The sequence below is a fragment of the Apaloderma vittatum genome, unplaced genomic scaffold (genome assembly GCF_000703405.1).
Source record: "Apaloderma vittatum isolate BGI_N311 unplaced genomic scaffold, ASM70340v1 scaffold16277, whole genome shotgun sequence".
Classification (NCBI taxonomy): domain Eukaryota; kingdom Metazoa; phylum Chordata; class Aves; order Trogoniformes; family Trogonidae; genus Apaloderma; species Apaloderma vittatum.
Genome location: NW_009726873.1, coordinates 58813 through 81701, shown reverse-complemented (window position 1 = coordinate 81701; position 22889 = coordinate 58813). Strand labels below are relative to the sequence as shown.

At 47.3% G+C, this 22889-nt stretch overlaps 1 protein-coding gene across 1 annotated transcript; it reads right to left on the bottom strand.

The window, feature by feature from the left end:
* Nucleotides 1-12626: 12626 nt before the first annotated feature.
* LRTM2 (leucine-rich repeats and transmembrane domains 2) lies at nt 12627-20911 on the bottom strand. Its single transcript, XM_009873466.1, has 4 exons — nt 20889-20911; nt 19274-19435; nt 14959-15549; nt 12627-13327 (listed from the first exon to the last, which is right to left on the bottom strand). The coding sequence occupies exons 2-4, from the start codon at nt 19338-19340 to the stop codon at nt 12873-12875; spliced, it is 1113 nt and encodes a 370-aa protein (XP_009871768.1). The 5' UTR covers nt 19341-19435; nt 20889-20911; the 3' UTR covers nt 12627-12872.
* Between the last annotated feature and the right edge of the window lie 1978 nt (nt 20912-22889).

Sequence of the window (22889 nt, the reverse complement as noted above, 5' to 3'; positions counted from 1 at the left end):
TGCTGAACTCCATATAGATGTCTCTGTGCATAGACAGTAACTGATGACAAGGGGGTCAAATATGTTTGTTTTATCCTCAGAAGAATGCTAAAAATAGGTGTGTGAGACATCTCCCATATTATTCTGCCCACTCTGGCTGGACATTAGCAAATTCCTTTTCTTCCATGGTGTGCCTGCTGTCTGAACAGGCTGTAAGATCTTCAGCACAAGGACAGTGTCTTCTCCCTGTGTGCGTGAACATTGCCTGTTGCCTTGGGATGAGCCCTGGGCCCGGGGAAAAGCAAAGACAACAGCTAATTCTCTAGAATAAATATTTCCTTGTAGCCTCAGCTGTGTGCCAGAGTTTACACGCTCCACCACTTACTGGGGAAAAGAAAACCCATGAAGTGAGTAAGCCCTCCTTTCCTCAGCCCATGCAGGCAGTGCCTCACCCAGCACAGAGCAAATGCCCCCACTGCAAGGTGCCTGCGCCCAGACCTTGCCCTCGCCAACCTTTTCAGGAGATTTTCTCAACAGTACACCAGAACAATTTGTAAGCGTCAGCTTTGTCTTGTGGTGTCTGGTGAGGCACCTCTCTGGGACATCTGCAGTCCTGGAGCCTGTTCCAGGCTGGAGCTCCAGCCCAGGAGCTCGATCTTGCCTGTGCATGGAAGCAATCTTCTAGCCTAAGGTTATCCATCACTGCCACCTCTGTAGCTCCACTGATTGCCATGGTTGTCACGCTTGAAGGAAAAAGAGCCCTTGACACCAGCTCAGGAGAGGCTTGCATATAGCTGGATTTTTTAGATTGGCACCCAGCTCCTTTGCCGTGTTTCCTTTGCTTGCAAATTATTTGATATCATTTTAATTCTGAGCCGAATTAGAGCAGTGTGCGGGTTGTCATGGCAACCGTTTCCTTGTGCCTTTTGGTCTGACTCATTGCAGACAATTACTCTCGCGCTCCAGGATTCACAGATGTGATGGGAGAAGAATCATGTGCTGGGCTTTCAACTTTTTTTTTTTTTTTTTTTTGGCTTTTAATTTCCTTCCCAGCTTCTTTTGCATTAACTCCTACCTAGCCAGTGTCAGCAAGGACCTGCACCTCTTCTTGGGGCTATGTGTGCCCGTGGGAGCACACTGTGTGTAGAGTATGTGTAGCTGCACAATGTGTGAGGAGATCTGTGCATTCATGTGTGTATTTGCACACACAGTTTCTCTGCAGCGCATTGTGGGGCCGCGATACCCGCCTGCCCGTGTAACTAGAGGTGTGCGCAGATGTTTATACTCACAGAGTCAGTTGCACTTACATCTGTCTGTGGTGGGGCTACATCCTCACACGTGTTTTCTGGGTATGCATGTGAGTATGCACGTGCGTGAGTAGTCTGTGTGGATGTGGAAGTGTTCCCGGTGCATAGTCTGTCGTTATGCACTGAGTATTCGGGGAGGACTGACAAACCACAAGGGTCATGAGTGGGCCAGAACCTTCCATTTGGAGCTGTGTGAAGATCCACAGGCTGCCAAGAGAGTGACGCTAACACCTCTGACCAAGTAGGGTGCAAACCTAAATCTTGTGAGATTGTAAGGCCAGTGCATTGCCTCACTCACATGTGTCCTCCCACAACAGCCCATAGCTATGCATCTAAAGTACATGCAGGGAAGCAGTGCTGTCCATGCAAGGACCGTAGCATTAGCACAGGTGTAACTGATGTCATGAGCTGTGTTAGGACCTGTACTTCAGCAGAGGAGCAAAGTTGCGGGAGAAGATGCTGAAAGGGTTCACAGAAGCAGTCTGTAGATGTAGGGATGAAAGGGGCAAATATTACAGCAGAGGAGGCTGTAGGAGATGTCTTGTGAGATGGTTTGGTTTAAATTCGACCAAGGCACAAGCAGACAAGTTTAGCAGGGTGAGAACAACAGAAACATAGCAGATCTGAAGTCAGCTCCAGACTACTCCTAAGATATATTCCTTTTACCAACAAACTCAGGGTATTTCCTTCTTGAGATCCTCTTCTCCTGTCCTACCTATCCACTTAAGGCACAAATCTCCTCATTGTAAGGGTATGTAATGGGACTCCTGCTACCAGCCATTTCCCCTCGTAAGACCTTTTGCTTCTCCTCCTTTTCCTCATTGGTATACAGCAGTTCACTCATTGGACCATAGGATAATTCTGGTTGGAAGGCACTTGAGGAGCTCTCTGTTCATCCTCCTGCTCACAGCAGAGTCAACTATGAGATCAGACCAGTTTTCTTAAAGCTTTATTGCAATAATATTCCCAGAAATATTCGTTATTCCTCCCTAATGCTCATGTGCTGTGCTCTCACTGTCTGCACAGTGCAGAGGCTGCACTGGTAGTACCTGAAAGGAAGTTGTTAGAGAGGCAGGGGCTGATCTGTTCTCCCTAGTGTGAGTGATAGGACAAGGGGAAATGGCCTTAAGTTGCACAGGGGAGGTTCAGGTTTGATATTAGAAAGATTTGGTATTGAGGGAATTTCTTTACTGAAATAGTTGTCAAGGCACAGGAACAGGCTGCCCAGGGAGGTGGCTGAGTCCCCATCTCTGGAGATGTTTAAGAGCTGAGTAGGTGTTGTGCTGAGGGACGTGGTTTAGTGGTGTTGACAGGGCTAGGACAAAGGTTGGACTTGATGATCTTGAATGTCTCTTCTAACTGAAACTGTTCGATGATTCTACTGGTAGCCATTTCCTTTTTTCTCTCCTTGTCCTTGCTCTGTATGGGGACCATCAGCAGATCTTCACACAGAGGTGCTCAATGCAGAGTCATATGCAGTGGGTACGGGCCCACTGTTGCGGGAGGAGGCACAGGGCCTATGAGAGAAAAGGAGAGTTGGAAGCAGCCCATCCTGCTTCTGCCTGCAGGAGAGCTTGGCTGGGAGCCCTTGCTGGGAAGCCCTGGGAAGCACCAGGCTTTCCCAAGGCAGCGGGAAGGCAGGGGAGAGATGATGTGCGGGTAGGAGATAGGCAAGACATGGGCCACACTGCTTGCCCAGAGCGTGTTGGAGGGGTGGTCTGCTGCTGGCTCTTGGCACTGCTTTCGCGGGCAGCGGCACAAAGTCTGAAGCGTGAGGAGGGAGAAGTTCAGCTTTTGGAGCCCACATTTCTGGGAGGAGTCAGTAAATGGCAATGCCTGATTCTGTTGTCCTCCATCTGTCTGCCACCACAGCCAACTGCTTAGGCTCCTTAAGCTGGCTCTGCAGAGAGCTGACATGGAACGGAAAAAGAACAGACAGCAAAGAAAGCTGTGTCTTGGAGGTCAGGAAATGTAGGGATGAAGTGAGGATTGCTTACAAATCAAGCTGAGTTAGACCTTGTAAAGGAGATTAAAACAAACAGTAAAAGATTCTTCAGCTATCTGTAAAATAAATAAATAAATAAATAAATAAATAAATAAATAAATAAATAAATAGATAAATAAATAAATATGAAATAATAAGCGAGGCCACTTCTGGGCAACAAGAGTTAAGTCAAGAGCAAGGAAACTGTAGTCTGAGCCAAAACCAAAGAGGACTCTACGCTTAAGTTATTGATAAGGACAGCAATATCGTCCTTGGGGAAAGAAACAAGCTGACTGCTGAGAGTAAGCAGCTCAAGCTGCTTAGTGCACTCACAGTGCCAGGCCTGGGTGCTCTCCAGCCCAGGGAGAGCTGCATGTGGAAACACAGGCTTATAGCAAGGATTTTTTCAACTCTACCCTCAGTTGTGAGTCCACGTAGGCTAGAAAAGTGAAAATTCAGTAGCTAGGGTTAAGGAAGGGAAAGAAATACATTCATCAGTCTCAGACCTCTAAGTGTGACCTTTATATTGTTTTTAGCCCTTTAGAGGAGATCGTGAAGGAAAATATAATTGTTGCCAAGTGGTTAGGGGCAAAGGGAGTCAGGCAATGTGAGTTTATCAATGCTAGATCATACCAAACTAGCCCAATAGCTTTCTTCCAGATTCAGAAGGCAAAGGGAACTTCGAAGGTCTCATCTCTGTAGTTCAGTAAAGCACTTGGTATAGCGCCACGTAAGAAACAGTTAGTTAAACTGGGGGAAATTGGAAAAGGCAGTGGAGTTTGTAAGGGGCAGGGAGGTAGAAGTCAGTCTGAGAAGACAGCAGCAGCAAGATGACCTGTCAAAGTCTAACAAAAGATTACTCATAGCACTCCCCTATGGTCAGTCGTGGCATTAGTCTTTGCTCACATTAGCCTGCGACCCTGACTCAGATAGCAGTAGGTAGTGATGAAGTGTCCTGATGATTCAACACTAGAAGGCATTGCTAGCACAGGGAAGGACCAGGATATTCTAAAGAAAGCCTTATTTGACCTTGGCAGGAGTACCAGAAGCAGAATGAATTTCAGTAGTACGACAGAGAAGGTCATATGCTTGAGAACTAATATTAGAAATCTTCTGTAAGCTGGGAACTCTGTGAGATCTGGCAAAGAGTGCAACAGGGCTAGAGGCAGTCCTGGTCTTCTGGGGAAGAGACATTTTGCCAAGTCCCAGTGAGGATCCTTGGTGTAGGCTGTGTTGCCCCCCTGATGCCCACATAAAATTCAGGAAACCTTTTTCATCTGCTGAGTTCCCTCCTGAGATCCTTGCCAAAAGGCAGCTGGGTAGACTCAGTGGTAAACATATCCTGAGAAAGCTCAGGAGAAGAATGCTGACGACTTTGTCATTACGTGATGGTAGGATGATGGCCAGTGATAGTGTGATGCAGTTGTGGAGAAAGTAAACGTTGTCCTAGAACGTACCTGGAGAGCTGTCCCCAGTGGGGATGGGGATGTATTGGTGCTCCTACCCAAAGGCCTGTGAGACCTCTCCTCTACTTTGTTTTACAGTTTTGGCCAAAGGAATACAGGCCAAGACAGGTACAGGCAAGACAGAAAGATGATGAGAGGAAAGGGAAGCCTGAATTCCTGAGAGGAGCCTAGAAGAACCCAGCTTGTTTAACCACATGCAACCAAAGCTGAAGCAGATGAGATTGGTGAAATAAGTGCATCTTGGAGGAAATGTTTAAACTAAAGCATATGGCTTGTATGAAAAGAGTGTGGTATAGATAGGCCATGAAAATATTTGAGTGGAAAAACTGGAAAAGGGTTTCTAGCCATCAGGTTAATGCAGCCTTAGCCGGAATCTGAGGTAAAAAGACAAATGGGCTTAAATTGGAGCTTGGAATATCTATAAGAAGGTGGTGGTGCCTTGAAAAGAAAGAGGTGAAACTCTGCTAGCCTGCAGTCCCTTCTCCATCATCAGGGAACAGCTGAAGTCACTCGTCTCACTGTGCCACAGCACAATTACCAGCAAGCAAGCAAGCTGTGAGGTGGGCGCTCCTCATTCACCACAGCACTCCCTTTGGGTACAGAGCTGGGCCTTCTTACCGTATAATTCACATACTCCATGATTTTAGTCATGACTGAATAAAAATGTGATTGTTAATGCAGCTGAAAGCCCCAGCACAGCACCTGGAAAGTCAGAACCTAGGGCTGACCTAAACCCCTCTCTCAACCTTTAGCAGCAAAGTGGTTTCTCTTGATTGATTTGGGGTTGGCAAAGTAAAGAAGAGTGAGCGGAGAAGCCCCTGCTTATGGTAAAAAGCCTTTAAAAAGCAGATGGGGATGTGGGGGCTGGTGTGTTTTGCGGCAGCTGAGAAGTGACAGCTGAGGAGATCAGAGAAGGGAGAATCTGAAAAGCAGCTGGTCAGAGACAGTTGCTGAAAAGGGGATGATCAGTCACAAGAGGATGAAAATAAGGAGGGGAGAGAGAAAGAATAACTAGGGTATCAAAGACATTTATGTCCAGCGGGAGAGATGTGAAAGATAACCATATGAGACCATGAGTGGATGGGAAAGTGGAGACTGCTAGAAGGGGACCATCAGTTTAAAAAAAGGGGTAGATTTTTCTCTCGCTAAGAATTGCATAAATCTGGAGACTCTTGTTTGAAATCCAGTGAATTTATGCTACTATAAAGGTGGTTATGAGTGGGATCAGGACTGGTTTCACATAATCTGACTCCCTCAAGATGATTTATTTGGGGTTTGCCCTCATGTTCCTGATTGCCTCTGTCTTGGAAGTAGGAACAATGTTCACACAGCCTAGTAGGTGTGCTGTGAGATATTGTTTGGTGGAGTGGAGTAGGGAAATGTGATATTTCTTACTGTATGGCAATAATCAGGTAGTATCTACAGTACAGAGCAGAGATTTTGGTGGATGAGCAGTGTACCTCTAAAAGGAGGAGTAAATATTGGAAAGAGCACGACAAAAGGTTACGGTGCTGTTCCAGAGGTGAGGAAATACTTTACAGCAAAAGACTTAATGAACTCAGTCTGCTTATCTTACCTGAGGTAGATGTTTGATTAGAGCCTGAAGTACCTGCACAGGGGAAGATGCTGGTTACCAAACATTCGGAGTTTTTGATCTAGGGGAGAGAAGCAGAGCAAAACCCTGTGACAGGAAACCAAACAGACTCAAATGAGAGATTAAGCTTGAATGATAACAGTGAGCATGAATAGTTATTGTAGTAACGTACCAAGGGAAAAGGATTTTTTTTACCTCTTGAATGTTTTTTAAATCAAAAGTAGATGCCTTTCTGGAAGATTCGCCTTAGTGGCATGAAAACACTCATTGTTGAACTTTCTGCAGGATAACTTCTCTATTTTCTGTTTCATAAGCTAAACAGATTGAGCTCTTTAAGCCTTTCACAGCAAGGCTTTTTCTGCCACCCTCAAATAATATTTGTGGTTCTTTTCCGCACACTTTCCAAGTAGCGTGCGATACACAGAAGGTCAGACTGGATGATCTAAAGTCCCTTCTGGCCTTTATACTCTCTGAATCTCTGCCTCTGTGAATTCATTAATGTTTGCAAGCTCCCAGAGAGCTGCCAAAGGCAAGCACTATAGAAATGCAAAGCATTGTTGTTACTCTGGGTATTTCCCTTGAGCTTTGTGCAGAGCTGGTTGAATATCTCAGTGTATCATCTGTGTATATTTCCTCAAATGAAATACCTGCATTCGTCGCTCTTTCGGTGCCCTTTAAGAATTGATTTTCTGCAGCTGTTCTAACAAACAAGTTTATTCCCAAGTTAGGACATGCAAAAAGCAAATGCAAAGGGCCAAATCTCAACCTGGAGTGCTGAGCAAAGTGGAGCACGTTGTTGTCCTGTCCCAGAAGCTCCACGCGAGGCAGAGTTATTCTTAGCATCACGCTTTGCTTTCTCCTTGGCTCCAGGTGCCCTGCACACAGCCTCTGCCTGGCTGCAGAGCTGTGCCTTGCTGGGAAGGAGAGGTTTAGCCCCTGTTGGTTGCTTCTTCCTCACCCTCTAAAGGCAGGAAAGCTGTGAGGATGCCACCGTGTCCCCAGATTTCCAGGGCTGCTACTGATGGAGAGTCCCCCAAAGCGACACAGGAAATCTTTATTTGCTTGCACTCCATTCTGTAAAGGTACTTGTCAGGGAATGCTTATTCTTTTGTCTGTATTGTGCAGTATTCACAGGGTGGGGGCTTTTTGGTCCTCGGAAATACCGTGCTAGGACTTGCATTTAACTAATCAGAGGATAGAAACTGACACTCTGACCTGTGCTTCCAGTCGGTGATAGCAAACGCTGTTCAAGCCGGCACAGCAAGCTGCTGGTAAACAAGATACTGAGGAGAAATTCTATTTTATGTATTTTACATGTATTTCATATACATTAGCATGTGGTTAAATCTATGGTGCTATACGTGCATGTGAGTAGGTATGTATGCAGGGCAAATACATTTGCCAGTATCAAATAATTAATAACCAAATTGCAGAAAATCACAGCCTACTCCTAGATAATTCATGAACTGAAAAAGCCTAGAGTCATCGGAGGAGTGTTCTGGCTTTTCTTTTTTTCTGCTTTACGTTTCAGGTATTATATGAACTGCTTAGTAGTATCTGTATGCACTACTCTACCTACATGGCAAAATTAGACTAAACTATGTGTCATAGACACCATATTGTTAAACAATATTGGTGATTCTCTTGCAGCACATACCTTTGCAGCAGAACAGATACCTCAGCCATTTTAACAGATTAAGAGTATCTGGGTTCTGCTCCAAGTTTCTCTTTGAAGATCAGACTGAGTGTAACAGGGTGGCCAAGCATAACAGTATGGGTTTGGTGGCACGAGGTTTTGCCTGTGGCAGGCTTTAACATCTTTTTTTGTTTCCACATACATCAGGATGAGCTTTTTCTCACAGGAAGAGTACGTGATGAATTGTGTATGCTTAGCGCTGGAAGTGTAGAAGTAGGGAATTTAAACTTAGCTCTGTGTGATAGACCTAGCCAGGGAACAGCTGGTGGAGAAACTCTTTTAGCTCTAGGGGTGACAGCTTGTGTACTTGGGGGTGCAATAGGATTAGATAGCAATTTCCATTCATTTCAAAATAACCTTGCACAGGAGGGTCAGGAATCTGGAGACGTAGGGACCCATAGCTCACTATTCGTTACTATAAGTTTTATTGAACATTATGCTCTAATTTAAAAAAAAAAAAAAGCTTTTGGAATCAAATTTGACCTGAATATAACTCCATTGGCTTCTGCGTTCTTACACTAGGGATTAATTTGGCCCTTTCTACTTTTATGTAATGAACTGATTGCCACAGTATCTTATCCTTGTTACACAATCGCCCTTGTCTGCCTGTGTCCCTGGAGCACTGTGTGTGTGTGTGTTTCTAGATCTAGAGTCTCACCTTGACTGATTGTGTATTTAGTCCTACAGTCGCACCCCAGCTACAGGTACATGCTTGCCTAGGGCTTACACTGATAGAGCGTGTGTGTGTATACATGTGCATCTTCGTTCCGAGTTTAAACGCCGTGTACAGAGAAGTATACACATATGTGGGAATTGAGGTGCTTTTTCATTTGGCTGTATCCCTGTGGCATTTGCTTTTGCAGGGATAGGTGAGAGAGCAAAGGTTACTGCCAGAGATTTCATTTAAACAAGAAGGAGCATAGGAAAATACATTCTTTATTATTCTTCTGTAACAACAAGCCAGAAATATAATATACCTTTAAAAATTTTCTATCTCATGCCAAAGAAACCTCCATTCAATCATTTTAGAAAATCTTGTTGCTCTCCTTCAAACAGTAACGAAAAGAAAAAGAAATTACAAGTGCCATCTGTTCCCTGCAAGAAACGTGTACCACAGGTGGGTGTGTGGGGAAGGGGAGCAAGGGGGAGCAGAAGGCATGTTTCTGGTGGCCCTGCCAGCCCCTAGATTGCCCTGGCATGTGCTGGACCTGCCTGCCCCAGAAGACCTTTTCCTGAGGACAGGCACCTGCGTGTGGCACTGACATGCCTGCCCACAGCAAAGAGTCCATGCGGGGGGATTCCTCCCCCGCCTAGCCATGCCTGCAGGGAGAATGGGAGCCCCCGTCCTCACACGCTAGAGGAACCCATCACCTGGGCACACAAGGAGCACTGGGGTCTTGTTTTCTATCCAGCATCCCAGAGGAGAGCTTCATTTCTGACCACACTGGGTACCATGTTCCCTGGAGCACCTGTGGACAGTGTGGCGGCTCAGTCACACTGGGGCAGCCTGTTTTCCACACATGCTAGGGAACAGAGCAAGAGCCTGTTTGCAAACAGTGGGTATAAAGAGGGCATTTCCCAGGGAACCCCATTACTCTGCCCTGCATGAGAGATGACAGGTCCTAGTCCTTCTAAACACAGTATTTGCTTTCCAGTGGGACTCCCCATAGCAGCCAGCCTTCATATTTCTCAGCAACTCTCTTTCCTCCTGTCTTCTCCTTTCTTGGGTGGGTTTCTAAACATAGCAGTCCCTTGTCTAGGGATGAGATGAATCCAGACTTTCTGCCTTATAAATAAAAGCAAAAAGGAAAGGATGGGCAAGGTCATCATTAGCCTCACAACACAAGATATAGAAAATATTATTAGCAACAAAGAAAAATTGGTCAGGGCAGGAGGAGGTCACAGGGAAGGTGCAGGGAAAGGAAGAGTTCACTCCCCTGACCCCTGCATTGTGCCCTGCCTCCCTTCCATTCATTTCACCTCCAGTCTATCCCCTTAAAAACAATCTCTCTCTCTCACTCTCTTGCTCACTCACACACACACACACACACACGTATATAGATCCCATTTGATTTGTGCAATATTTCACCATTATTTGATGCAAGTAAAATATAGATCTATAAATATACCGCTCTGACTCAAGTCCCATTTCAAGTATGATTGCGGAGTCCAGTGTGGTAAAGGGAGAAGTTCCCCTGAGAGGGAGGTTGGGGAGAGGTTTGTATCCAGCAGGCAGAGTCTAGTCATGGCTTGCTGGAAATGTGGAGCAGCAATAACACGCATATGGAGTCTGCAGCACACCAGTTCTGCCCTTCAGAACGGGCTAGGGTTGCAGCAGATGGGGTAGTTGGAGTGGCTATACAGTGCACGGGGGAAGAGTCCTTCCTCCTCACATTTTGCCAACCCTCCTTCTCCTCCTCTTCCCCACAAGCAGTGTGCCGGGAGCAGGGGTGCAATTTGTGCGCACACTTGTGGGGGGGCTGCTTCTCCCAGTCCTTCTTCCAGGATAGCCTGGTCTTCTGCTTCCTGAAGAACATCCTCCCCTGTCCCATGCATCCCCCTGTCAAAGGGAAGTCGTGCTGAAACAGTCCAGGGCATCCTGTCTCTTTGCCTCTGGTGGCCCCGGATAGGTCAGGAGGAGTTTTGCCACTCCAGGCTTTGATGAAAGACTTGGCATTGCATGCCAATGGGTCAGTACAACCACCTGTCTGGGACCAGAAGGGGGTGAGGAGCTGGCATGCATCACTTCCACAAGGATCCAGCAGCAGAGAGCAGGAGGACTGCGAGATGTCTGAAAGCATCGGGATCCAGCTGGAGCAGGGGGAAGAGGTGACCTGCCCTGGCAGGGTCCACCTGCAGTGCGTGCTGGGCTCTGAACACAGGTTGCTAGTGAAACTCCCTGCAAAGCTGGGCTGCCTGCCAGCTTGTTTGCTGATGGCAGGGATCACACCATCCACAGGCACTGTGGATGCACGACCTCCGGTGTCATCTTCCTCGCCCAGGAATACCCACTGTGACGGGTTAGAGTAGGTTACCATGGCAATGTGCGCTCTCCCCTGGAGACAGCATTTTATCCCACTTCCAGTGATACAAAATCAGTCCTTATGTTGAGTTCCTTTCATATTCTTTTTTCCCCCTCTCACTTTTTTTTTATTTTTTTTTTTATTTGTCAGGTTGGAAAGAGCTAAGACTAATAGGAGGCACTGAGGGCTTTAAAATGTGGTTGCGGAAGTCACCCTCCATGGCAGTGTGCTCAGTCGTGTGTGTGGGCACGCTCGTGTGCAGCTGTGGGTGGTAGCAAACACAGCTGTGATGGCAAGGGGAGCACACATGGTCTGTGCCGTGTACCGTGCCAGACCCTTCCTAGGCTACCTGTGTCATGCTGTGGTCCAGGTTTCAGCCTTCACCTCAAGACCCTCTGGAATTGTGCTCTTTCTCTTCAGTCACCCCAACTGCATAATCCTACTCCATACACCATGCTTGCCTCTCTTCCAGCCACGCCATCTCTTGGGTTGTGTCTTCTCCCGCCACCTTTCCCCAGGCTCATGCTTCTCCTCAGCATGGCTTACGCTACCAAGGCTGGTAAACCACCTCCTCCTCTAGTCTTTCCTGATGACCCACTTCTGCTCTGCCAATCAAACATTTACAAATGGAGGCTTCATTTCCTTCCCCCTCTCCATTTATCATATAAAATATAAAATAGAAAACAAGAACACACCTTTTTTTTTTTTTTCATGCTCTGCACTCGTTTCCACAGACTCATGCTGTAACCTTAATAATTTTTCCTCTCTCTGTCCTCTCCTGCCTGTTTCCACTGGCTCTGCGCTGTGGCCAGGATGTTTTTTGTTGGCTTCTCAGTGGCAGGGTTTGTGTGTACGTTATCTGAAACAGAAGGTGCTCTGCACTGTTACGATGACAATAAGGTAAAGAGGCTGAATGTATTCCTAGCTGCGTGCAGCGGGCAGATTGGCAAGGGCACATGTGGCTCTGCGTATGCAGGCGGGGTGCCTAGGTGTCTGGAGTTGGGGCTGACTGCGTATGTGTACTGGGATCAGAACAATCCCAGTCTGTGTGTAAATAAGTCTCTGTGTGTGTGTGTGTGTATACCGGAGGATGCCTCTGTATCTGTGCACCCGTAACGAATGACGTGTGTGTGTGTGTGTGTGCGTCAGCTAACAGATTTGAACTTGGCCAGGAGCAAAAAGAGGGGCACTGGTCCCTGACAACGTGTTAGAGTGACACAGGTATTTTTCTACCTTTAAAAGTGAGAAGGGAAAATCTCCCGACTGTCGTCATCCACTAAGGACTTTCCCTCCCTTCTGATGTGCTCTCAGCAGCACTGACTTGTAGGGTGGGAAGCAACTTACTGTCTCCCAACAGCAGCGACCCTAATAGCGAGGCGTGGACACTTCTGGTGTCGTGCTCCTCATACAGGCTTTCACAGAGCTGCTCCCTCTGTTTGCAGAACTCTTGACAGGATACAGGATGGCTCAGGACTGAAGCTGAAAGGATGACACAGGTTCCCAGAAGGTGCCAGCTGCCTCCACAGCAGGCATGCGAGGGAAACTCTGTGCTAGGGCATGAGGCACAGCAAGCACTGGAGGTCTGACTCTACTTTATTTGTCTGGAAGGGCCCAAGGGTGAAAGGGCACAAAATTGGGCCTGGGGCAGAGAAACAGAAATTGAGCCAGGTGCCCTGACCCCCCCAGAAGCATGTTGCACTACTTGGGTGAGTGGAGCAATAGCACAGTCTGTCTGTCTGTGAAGATGTACTTTGGGAGGACCCCATGCTCGACTGCTCTTAAGTACCTTTGTTCACTGCTGTCCCTTCCTTCCGAGAAGAGTTTCATGCCACAGAAGAGATTTGTTTTTGCTCTTCGTGTTCACCTTCTGTGTCACCCATGAGTGGCTGCCTCTTCTTCAGCTCCCGGTGGTACTTGGCCATGAGGGAGGCATAGATGCAACCATAAGCAGCTGCCACCACCATCATGATGCAAACAATGCCACAGACCACCCCTGCGATGATCACAGTGCCAATAGCTCGGCGCACGCTCACAGGCCTGTATCGCTGTTTCTGAGGGCATCCCACACTGGGCTCTACTTCTGTTTCTGGGCCCGATTTAGATTTGGTAGGAGTTGGGCTTCCTTTAGTGCAAGGCGGGCCAGTATTGTCCAGCACTGTAGAGCTGTTCTCATCATCCAGCTGAGAGCAGTAGTTAAACATTTCCATGGGCACCATTCGCATATCCTTCCCTTTCAGCTCCTTGGGCAGGGTACATGCCAGCTGGTCGATTTTCCCACCTGTCCCAACAGAGAGAACAGGAGTGAACCACAGCTTCGTCCTGATACAGTGACAGCAGAGCTGAATCCTCAAGCTGGGTAAGTCCCTATGACTCCATTCACACCCACTGAGGATTCACCCTGCAGAAGTCAGGCATAGCAGCATTATGGTTATTGAGTGGGAAATTGCTTTATTATAGCAGTGGGGCTGTAAAATTCCATCACTCATGCGTGATTACATTGCTGAATAAGAGTATTCAGAGAGCTTCTTACAACCCCCAAAAGGCAGCCATGACCTAGTGCAGGATGTTTCCTGAGTTTAAGGGTAACACTGAACTCAGGAGGTGCCGCAGACCCCCGTGTCCTGCCAGATCCTCAGTGTTTGTCAAATGTGAAGGGAGGGAGAGAGGGAGGATTGGCTGAGCCTCCACAAACTGAGCAGAAAGAGTGCACATGGTATTGCTTTTTTTTTTTTTTAAGGCATTTTGCATGCCTTAGCCCTCCACAGCTGGAACAACTTCAACCATGGCATCTGGCTGGGATGCTTCTGCCTAGGTTGAATTTGACAGTAAAGCTCACAGTGCATGATATCTGCGTAGACATCTTTCAGGCCAAAACATGAAAGTCCTCTGAAACCATCTATTAAGTCAGCCTCATACTGGTTAGTGAGTTACGTGTCACTAGAACCATTTTAGAGAAGGAGAAGTTAAAGCAAAAAGATAGGGCCAGGCTGTATCTTCTCAAAATAACAACAGACACGGAGTCCCATCTTCTAACAACTAATCCATCCCCCTCTGTGAAAATAGTGACAGACGTTGAAACAAATGTTTGAGCAAGTTTGGGCAATTTCTTTGGAAGGGGGAAAAAAAGCAAAATTAACTCCATGGGCTTTCCATCGACTCTGTGATATGAGAGTCAAAAGAGAAAACAAACAAACAAAAAAAAGAGGGAAGTGGCACTCGTATGCTTCTTTGATTCTGCTCACACAAATGCATATTTCAGACTGCAGTGTAGCCATAGGCGTAGATAATCTCTTTGCAGCATGGCTGTGATCAGCAGGGATGTGACAGCTGACTTGCTATCTGCATGATTAGAGACCCTTTCCTACTCGTCGGTTCCAGCAACAGAAGGTCAGACCTTCAATCGTCATTCCTGTAAAATGTGCCCCTTTCTTTGAGTCACAGCTCCTGAAAGCATGTCATCCTGTCAGCACTTCTGCTAAGTGATACGTACCTTTCCAGCCTTCCTTATTTTCAGGAAAACTGGAAATACAAACTTGGTGTAAACCATTTGGCTTGAAATGATGATTTTATAGCCAATCCGACTCGGGGCCTGGCTTTTTAATTCAAACTTTAGTTTGGGTTTGCCAATATCAGATGCAGTATTTTCCTAAGCGGCACTGTTTCCTGTGCTTATTTCGTTGAAGGCAAACTTGATGCTTTACAGTCAAATTTGGCTTTCACTCCTCCCAGCTTAAGAAAGAGAACGGGATGGTTATTTTCAAGTGTGAAAAGCGCTTCTCTTTAGGCAGAAAGGATGAGGGGAGCACATAATCCTAAAATTTTTGTGTTATTTGAGGAAAGTTCTTTCCAAAGGAAAAAAAAAAGTAAAAGTAATTTTTCATATTAGAAAAAAAAAGCGTGAGCACCTACCTCGGTAGGAGAACCACTCCATCCAGTGCTTGAAGTCTCGGAGGTTGCAGTCACATTCCCAGGGGTTGTCCCCAACCTGGAGCTGCTGCAGGCTGGTTAGCGGTTCGAAGGTGACCCTGTCCAGGCTCTGCAGGCGATTGGACCTGAGAGAGAGGGAGCGAAGAGCAGGCAGGTCGTCAAAGATGCCCGAGGGTATCTGTGCCAGGCCGTTGATGGAGAGATCCAGCTGGCGCAGGAGGGCCGTGTGTTGTAGCAGGTCCTTGTCCAAGGCCCGGATGCTGTTGTTCCTCAGCTGGAGCTCCGTGAGGTTCCCTAGGTCGCTGAAGATATTCTGAGGGAGCTGGTCCAAGAAGTTGTTGGATAGATCCAGCCTCTGTAGTGCAGAGAGGTTGGAAAACACTGCTCCCGGCAGGATGCTGAGTTTGTTGTTCAGAAAGAGGAAGGTCCTGGTGTTTGTGGGGATGTCTGAGGGGATGGAAGAGAGGCCCAAGCCACTGCAGTCCACTTCCAGGTTGCCACTGTTACACTTGCAGGAGGAAGGACAAGTAAAGAAGGACTCTGCGGCACATAGCGACAGCCAACAGCCAAGCACTGGTCAGTGGAAAGCAGGGGAGAGAGAGTGCATGGGTTAGAGCGGTGCTTCCCCATCCTCACCCATCACCGCCTTGAGCACAGCTATGGCTACAACATGACCCTCCCAGCAAGACTTTGCTACCGTCCCCTGCAGCGTAATGAGCTTCCTCACAGCTATGTCCCTTTACTGCTGGCCTGCAACCTGGTACCATGACTTTCTTCTTAGCCTTTTTTTTTCCTCTTAATGAGCAAGCAAGTAAATATCCTTCCAGTTTCACAAGGAAGTTAGACGGTGCATTCCAGAGGACTTTGCTGCTGGATACTAGAGCACTGGAACCCATCGGAGAAGAACAAAGCAGAGAGTGGTGGGATGTGTCACCTGTGATAAAGGATAGCTCTTTCTCAGCAGTCAAGGGTGAGAGATGAAGGACTGGTATATATTTAAGAAGCACTGGGTTGTTTTTTTTCACAAATAGACATGTTTAAGCTTTTAAGAAAAACTAAAACAAAACAACCTACATCTCAGTTATGCTCCTGCAGTTTGAATCCTAATCTTTGTGATAGATCAGGCTCAGGTCTAAGATAGCCCCTAAATCAGGGTATTGTTTGCTTTCCAGACCCATAGTATGTTGCATGGGTCATTTGGCAAAAGTCTTCTTTATAAATTAGATTACATTACAAAGGGATGACCAAGAAAGCTCTTAAAAAGTTACAAGGAGACTCTAAACCACTGGACACCTGGTACGTGGCATTGGTCTCAAAATAGTTTCTGAACTACCCAGCAATAGACCCACAAGTATTTCCTCTGACCAAAACTGCCCAGGACAGTGCAGATAATGAAAAAAAATAGCAAGCTGGTTGTTGAAGAAAGGGGTATTAGGAAGAGAGTTCACACACATACCCTTTCTCCTGCAGCATCTCAAAGATAAGGTCGGGCTATCCAAAAACCAGCATTTTTTTAGAGCTGTTGTGGATCACCATTCCAGACATGGGTCCAGATCTCATGAGTGGTGTCAGGCAACCTACCTTGCACCAACCCCACCTGGGAGCCTGTGGCTTTTAAAATTTTCTGTGTCAAAGAAGCCAGGAAAGCCAGCTTTGTGCCTCGTGTAATTAGAGGACTGGGTGTTATGTTTAAGCAGACTATGCAAAACATGTGTCCTTCATCTTCATTCCTTTTGTGGAATTGAGCCTAGTTTATTCAATGTGGGAAGCAAATTCAGCTATCTCGCTGTTTTAAGGGGACAAGCTTGAACATTTGGCTGAAACCGAAGCAGGTTTCTCTGTATATCATGCTCTGTCCTCTCACGTCGTCACTTTTCTTCAGAGAAGGCAGACGCTTGGGGTTGGTAGAGTCTTTTTAGAGGTGAATGGTAGCTAAAGTGGAGGCATTTACTGTCTTGCCTTTCTTTACTGGATTGGAAACCAGACTCTTTTGTCCTGCTTTTTTACCAAAGAACCAATAAGCAGCTGTTTTGTTTCTTAACCCCAAGGGAATTGTGACAGGACTGTCATAGGAGAGGGAGCTGGTGGAGACCCATGCTCTGGAGAAATTCTGCCTGGAACAGCTCTGCAGCCAGCCATGCTCTTCCTCTCTTCCTTTGCACCACGCTCTCTAGAGTTTAGTCTGACCCATAGCCCATTTTTTAATGCCAACTTGGCCCCTGTCAGCAATGCTGCTTTCGTACTCAAATGCTGTCATCCTGCATAAGGCCTTCTTGTGTTTCCAGCGATCCTTGTGAGAACTGGCAGATTTGTAGATGGTAGCATAAGGAGAACTACATGCTTTAGATCCTAAGCTATATGGCTTGATTAAGGACCAAGGGATAAGTGTTCAAAGAGAGTGTCCCAGCCCTTTTTTATTTCATCTATCTTTCACAAGTCCTTCAAGAGGCTTTTTCTGTCCTACAGCTGAGATATCAGGTGTACATCAGCCCAGGCTGTGCCAATCTGTGTGCTCTTTTAATGATAATTACAGATCCTTATGGTGAAATACAAGAGAGATCTTTACCCTGAGCACCTCTGTGCTTTCTTGTCATGCAAAGGTTGGGATCAACAGCAAAGATTGCCATGAAAGCACATCACAGCCCACGGACTGGCACAGCATATACTGTCTGGCTGGCTGGTATTTAATTCCATTCAGAATACATCGCATTCTTGTTGTAGGGAGAGAATTAAAAGAATCAGACCTAGAGTGGGGAAGGGAGTGAGCTGCAAGTCACTCAAGTGACCCTGTCTTTTCCTGGATGCTTAACAAAAGTACAGTATTAATAATAGATTGACAGCTGTGATGATGAGATAACACTTAGCTGCTTTGTACACCAAGAAAGGCAAGAGCAGACCATGTAATGTTATACAGGTGGCATTCTGTTCAGGGCTTATCTCTCAAAATGCCTGCCTTCCGCCAGCCACAACTGGGTGGCTGGTAGAGTTCCACCACTATATGTGCTGGCAGTGGCTGGTAGGAGCAAAGTCTCAGGCAGCTGGCTGTGGTTATGTTCAGGAACTGAATTTATGCCAAGTTGCTGCAGCACCGTAGAATGTGCCAAAATTCCTTGTTGTTACCCATATATTGCTTTCTGCATTTGCAAATATTTTACTAAAATCATAGAGAGGAGAAAGCCTGATTTCATTTTCAATCCCTGCTCACCAGGTTGTGAGCTGAGACCAAGAAATTAATCTCGCTGGTTAGGATACAGCTCTACAAGGAAGAGAAGAAGAAAAGCAATAGACAGAACTTGAAGCTGTCTTCCAACCCTACAGAAGGATGAGTAGTATGTGGTTTTGTGTTAGGGGAAGATGAAGTTACTTTGCGGGGTGTTTGGTGACTCTGGTAGGTGGCAGAAAGCTGATCCAGGTATATCAGATTAAGTCAAGACTCAGTAGCACTCCTTATAAAGAATTTATACAGCAGTCTAGTCTGTGAGGATGGATTACGAAGATGCCTATTCTCTGGAGAAGAGCATAATTCCCCCAGCTTCTTACAGTGGCAGCCCCAAATTTGATGAGGGAGAGAGAAACAAGGGAAACCACAGACCTGCTCAGCGGCTGGGCATGTGGTAGTGGTAGACACTGTCCAAGTGCTCCCTTTACTCTGCTGCAGTCCCCAGATGCTTCTGTAAGTGGAGGTACATTCCCTGAAGCCCCACATAGCCCTAACAGTCTCTGCTCTGCACTCAGCGATACTGTAGCAGATGCCTTGGTCCACTGGGAAGATGCACAGGCTGAACTTTTACAATTTAATTTAAGAGAGATCTTAATTTACTCCTTGATTTTCACTACATGCGGCAGTGCCCAGTAGGAGAATTCTGCATTCGCATCCTACATTCCCTTCTAAAATCTGTCATGACTTATGTTGTGAAGAGCTGGGAGCCATGCTCAGCAGCCTGTGTGTAAATCCCTACCACAGAGAGGAGTCCGCAGCTTACGGGATGCCGATCTGATAAATGTTTGCGGTGGATCTTTGTGCGGTGGTATCTGTCTTGCTGTTTTTCACCTGCCAGGCCCACTGGAATTCGGAAGCAATCATCACTCACTGTCCCACTTTAAGCCCATCTTCAGCTTTAAAGTCTCGCTCTCCTTCCCAGCTAACCTGGCCTCTAAAGGAATCAGGAATTAGTTCACACATCTCCATTCTTAGCTGTCCCTCTCCCCTATTCTTAACCCTGATGTGACCCATTTTCTTTCCACTTCCCTGACAAACAGGACCATTGTACTTAGTACCTGAGTAGGCATTACTTACGACAAGCTTCTTGCCACCTCATGAGGAACCCACTTCTCCACCGGTGGCCAGCACTTGTAGGCAGCATTGTTGTCTTCTCCAGCGTGTCTTCACATCCACCAGCCAGCCTGGCACACGGCCCCAAAGGGAGGAGGAATGACCTTGTAGCTTGCCTGCCAGGTCCTGGAGAGGGAGAGCAGAGCAGAGCTGGTGAGATTCGGTTCCCTGGGCGCAGGACGCGGGGCTGGGCTCAGTGTCCTTCTTCCCCTTCCCCCACTAGGGTTTTGCCTTTGAGGCAGCAGCTCCGTTTTGGAGGAGAGACAGAGGATGTTTCAGGAGGCACAGCGTAATAAGGCACAGCATTAAAGCACCCTGAACCTCGCGGTGCAAGAAATAAGGCTTGATTCACCTAAGCGCCAAAGAGACAAGCCACTGCTTGAATAGCCTGCTCCTGTAGCTACATTAGCCTCAAGCTCAAGGTTAACCTGATGAATTGCTGAGGTGACCCTGCCAGGGCAGCAGATTCCAGCTGATTCCCTCTCGCCTCCATGAAGACTGGTACCACCTGTGCATCCTCTCCCTGACGCACGGCTCAGGCTCACTCAGGTCTGGGCATCAGCAGCTGCCAAGCCTCTTTTCCCTCCCCGTGTATTCCCTACCAGTGCTTCCTTTCCGTTTTAAGGTAGAATGGATGTGGTGGCTTGAGAGGGGCTGAGCAGAGCACGGCTTCAGCTTGGGAATTTCACACTGCAGCAACTGCAGGAGCCGAAGAGCAAGCAAGCCTCAGAGGAGAAGGGAGGACCTGGGGCAGGGGAGACTGAGTGGGAGTGTTGAAATGAGAGTAATTACATCTTAATTAGAAGAAGGAAAAATGCTGGTTCTAATTAGAAACCCAAAGACCATAAACTCTCCCCTGACAATAAGTGACTGACAACAGGTTCCAACTTCCCTCCCGTTTCCCTTTTGGAGATGGGCAAGCAGGAAAAGGGGAAACGCCGCAGACCCTCCTGTCCTCCTGCTTGCTCTCTGATGTGCCGCCCACAGTTGCAGCAGCAGTTAGATGGACACATTTCAACCAGGGTACAGAAATAAACTATCCTCCATCCCCTCTGAGGGGCTCTGACAACCTCCACAGACGTTATTTTAGTTGGGTGCTGCACTCCCACCGGGACACTCTCCCTGCACACGTGCCAGATGCTTCCCCTCCCCCAGATTCCCATGACTGATTTATTTTATATGGGAATGTAAACCACAAGGAAATATTTAAATTAGCATCTCAATGAGAAAAATGAGCAGGTTCAGTGCCTGCACTAGTACGTTTTGTAAGGCTATTTAGATCCTTTATCCTAACGGCTGTGTACTAAATAGATTAATACCTCTCACAGCACTGAAACCGATCCAACCTTCACCCACTGCAAACCCCTGCTCCCCAAACCAAGCCCTTTCCCCTCAGTCCCCACCGAAAGAGAAGCCACAACAAATAGCCATTGCCATTCAGTGTATGTGCTCACCCTGGCTAAGAAGGAGACTTTCAGCCTCCCCTGTATTGATATCTCTGTCCTAAATGCTACCCCTGAAGCCTCCTGTCCCTGGCTGTCAGCATCAACAAGGAGGGTGAAAAGCAGCAGGCACTTACCTGGAGGGGCTCTGCCCACAGCCACTTCCACCCGATTCCCCGGGCACTGCCCAGTTACAGCCTCTTCCTTCCCTCTCCCTCCTTGACTTTCACTCCCCGGCAGCAGGCTTTCCGTGTGCTCTATTTAACTCCCTACAGCACAGGAATAAATGGCAGAGTTAAGCTGACAGCCACAGAGCCTTATCTGCCTGCTGGATAGCGGGAGTCGATCAGCTCCAAATCCCATTGCCGAATGATCACGTCCTTGCTCTCAGCATTGGGGGCTGCCTGCCACACTCTGTCTTTCCCTCTTCCCCACCTTCACTCCATCTAACTTTGTCAGGGTTATAGATAGCTCTGTTCCTTGTGTTCTTGCCTTTTGGCTCTGTTTTGTAACACCCCATCTGTATCAGCTGGCTCGTCTCCAATCAGGGGGGCTAAGGGTTTGTTGTTTTGTTGTTTGGGGTTTTTTTAAAAAAGAAACTTCCTTGGGTGCTTCCTGACACGGCTTCCCTCTGTGGTCTCCCCTCAGCCCAGGCCCTTGCTCAGGCCATGGGCTGGTGTCTCCCCCACGCCTCCTCGTCGCTCAGTGTAATTCGACCATCGCCAGGTGACACTGCGGGGCTGAGAGCAGGACACTCGTACACGGGCTCAAGCAGGGTGATGGGCTCAGAGTTTCTGCCTCCAGCTCCTGCTCTGGCAGGGCAAGTCCAGCTCTTGCACTTATTCCTGGTACCTCACAGGCGCCTCTTTCTCTCAGGCAGAGCCAAGGCTCAAGCACAGAGTGCAGGGTGGGAGGAGCAGTGGTGTATAAATAAGCCTTTTCACTATGTTTAGAATTTATTACAGTGCATAGTGATTAACACCTGTTCAGGCTTTAACGCTGTCTCCTGCGCTGCAACACACGCAAAGATGGAGGCGCCTTGATAAACCCAAGATTATTTTAAAAGCATGTCACATAAACACAACGCTCCCCACCCCATAGATAGCAGCCACCCTTTGTGCACTCATACACATGTTTCTAAGACTTAAAAGGAACTATCCTCATGTACGAATGCAGACATAGTCACCAATCTAACTCACATTTACAAATCTGTGCACAGAGGCTTGCACATGTACCAGAGACTCTTCTGTGACCCATATTTATCAACATCCATGCCTTGCACAAAACTGCCTGCTTCTCCAAGCATAGCATATGCTCGGGTAGCAGAGCAGTAAATCTGGAACAGGTAGAGGTTCCTGACTGCTGAAGTGCAAGGGGCAATAAGCTTCTGCAGTATGTTTATGGAGAAATTTTAATTCCAAGGATCCAGAAAAACCCAGTTTCTCCCACACATCTGTTGCCCATCAGCACATCAGACCCGTAGTCATTAATATTCTGCAGCCAGGAGAGAGCAAGCAGGCAGAGGGGATTTTTGAGAGTTTCTTTTTTAAAGGTTTTCTCTGACTTGTCTTGAATTCTGGCTTAATTAGCTGTTCTCCTGTGGCCCAAGAGATGCCTTCTGCTCTGCAGAGCACCAGGCCAGCTGCACTCATTGCCAATGCAGCACTGGGAAGCCCATACTCCTGGGGCAACCAGCACCTGCTTACACCTCAAGGGTCTCCAGAGCTGGAGAATCTGTCTGGCTGTTTTCACCCTGACAGCTAGGGAGTTTTCAGCAGTGAGACCTAAGAGTGCCCCCCATACACCCCAAGCCCAGGAGGAGAGACACCATGCCATCCACTCAGAACTAGCGTGGCATTGCCTGGTTTTGGCAGCTCAAGGCTGATCTGCATTGCTGGAGCTTGGAATGCTCTGAAGACACCCAAGGGCTCCACAAACCAGACATGAGCCTTTCTTCTAGGCTTACTAGATGGTTCTTTCTCCCTGGAGCGACATGTCAGCCAAATGCCCTATGATCCGTGGGACACAGTGTCAGAGCTTTCTTCCATGTCCTTGGAGTTGAATCACTTTCCCAGATTCTGGAGAAATAAACAGAGCAGCCTGTGGGGCTGGTGATGGCCTTTTCTTCTTTCCTTTTG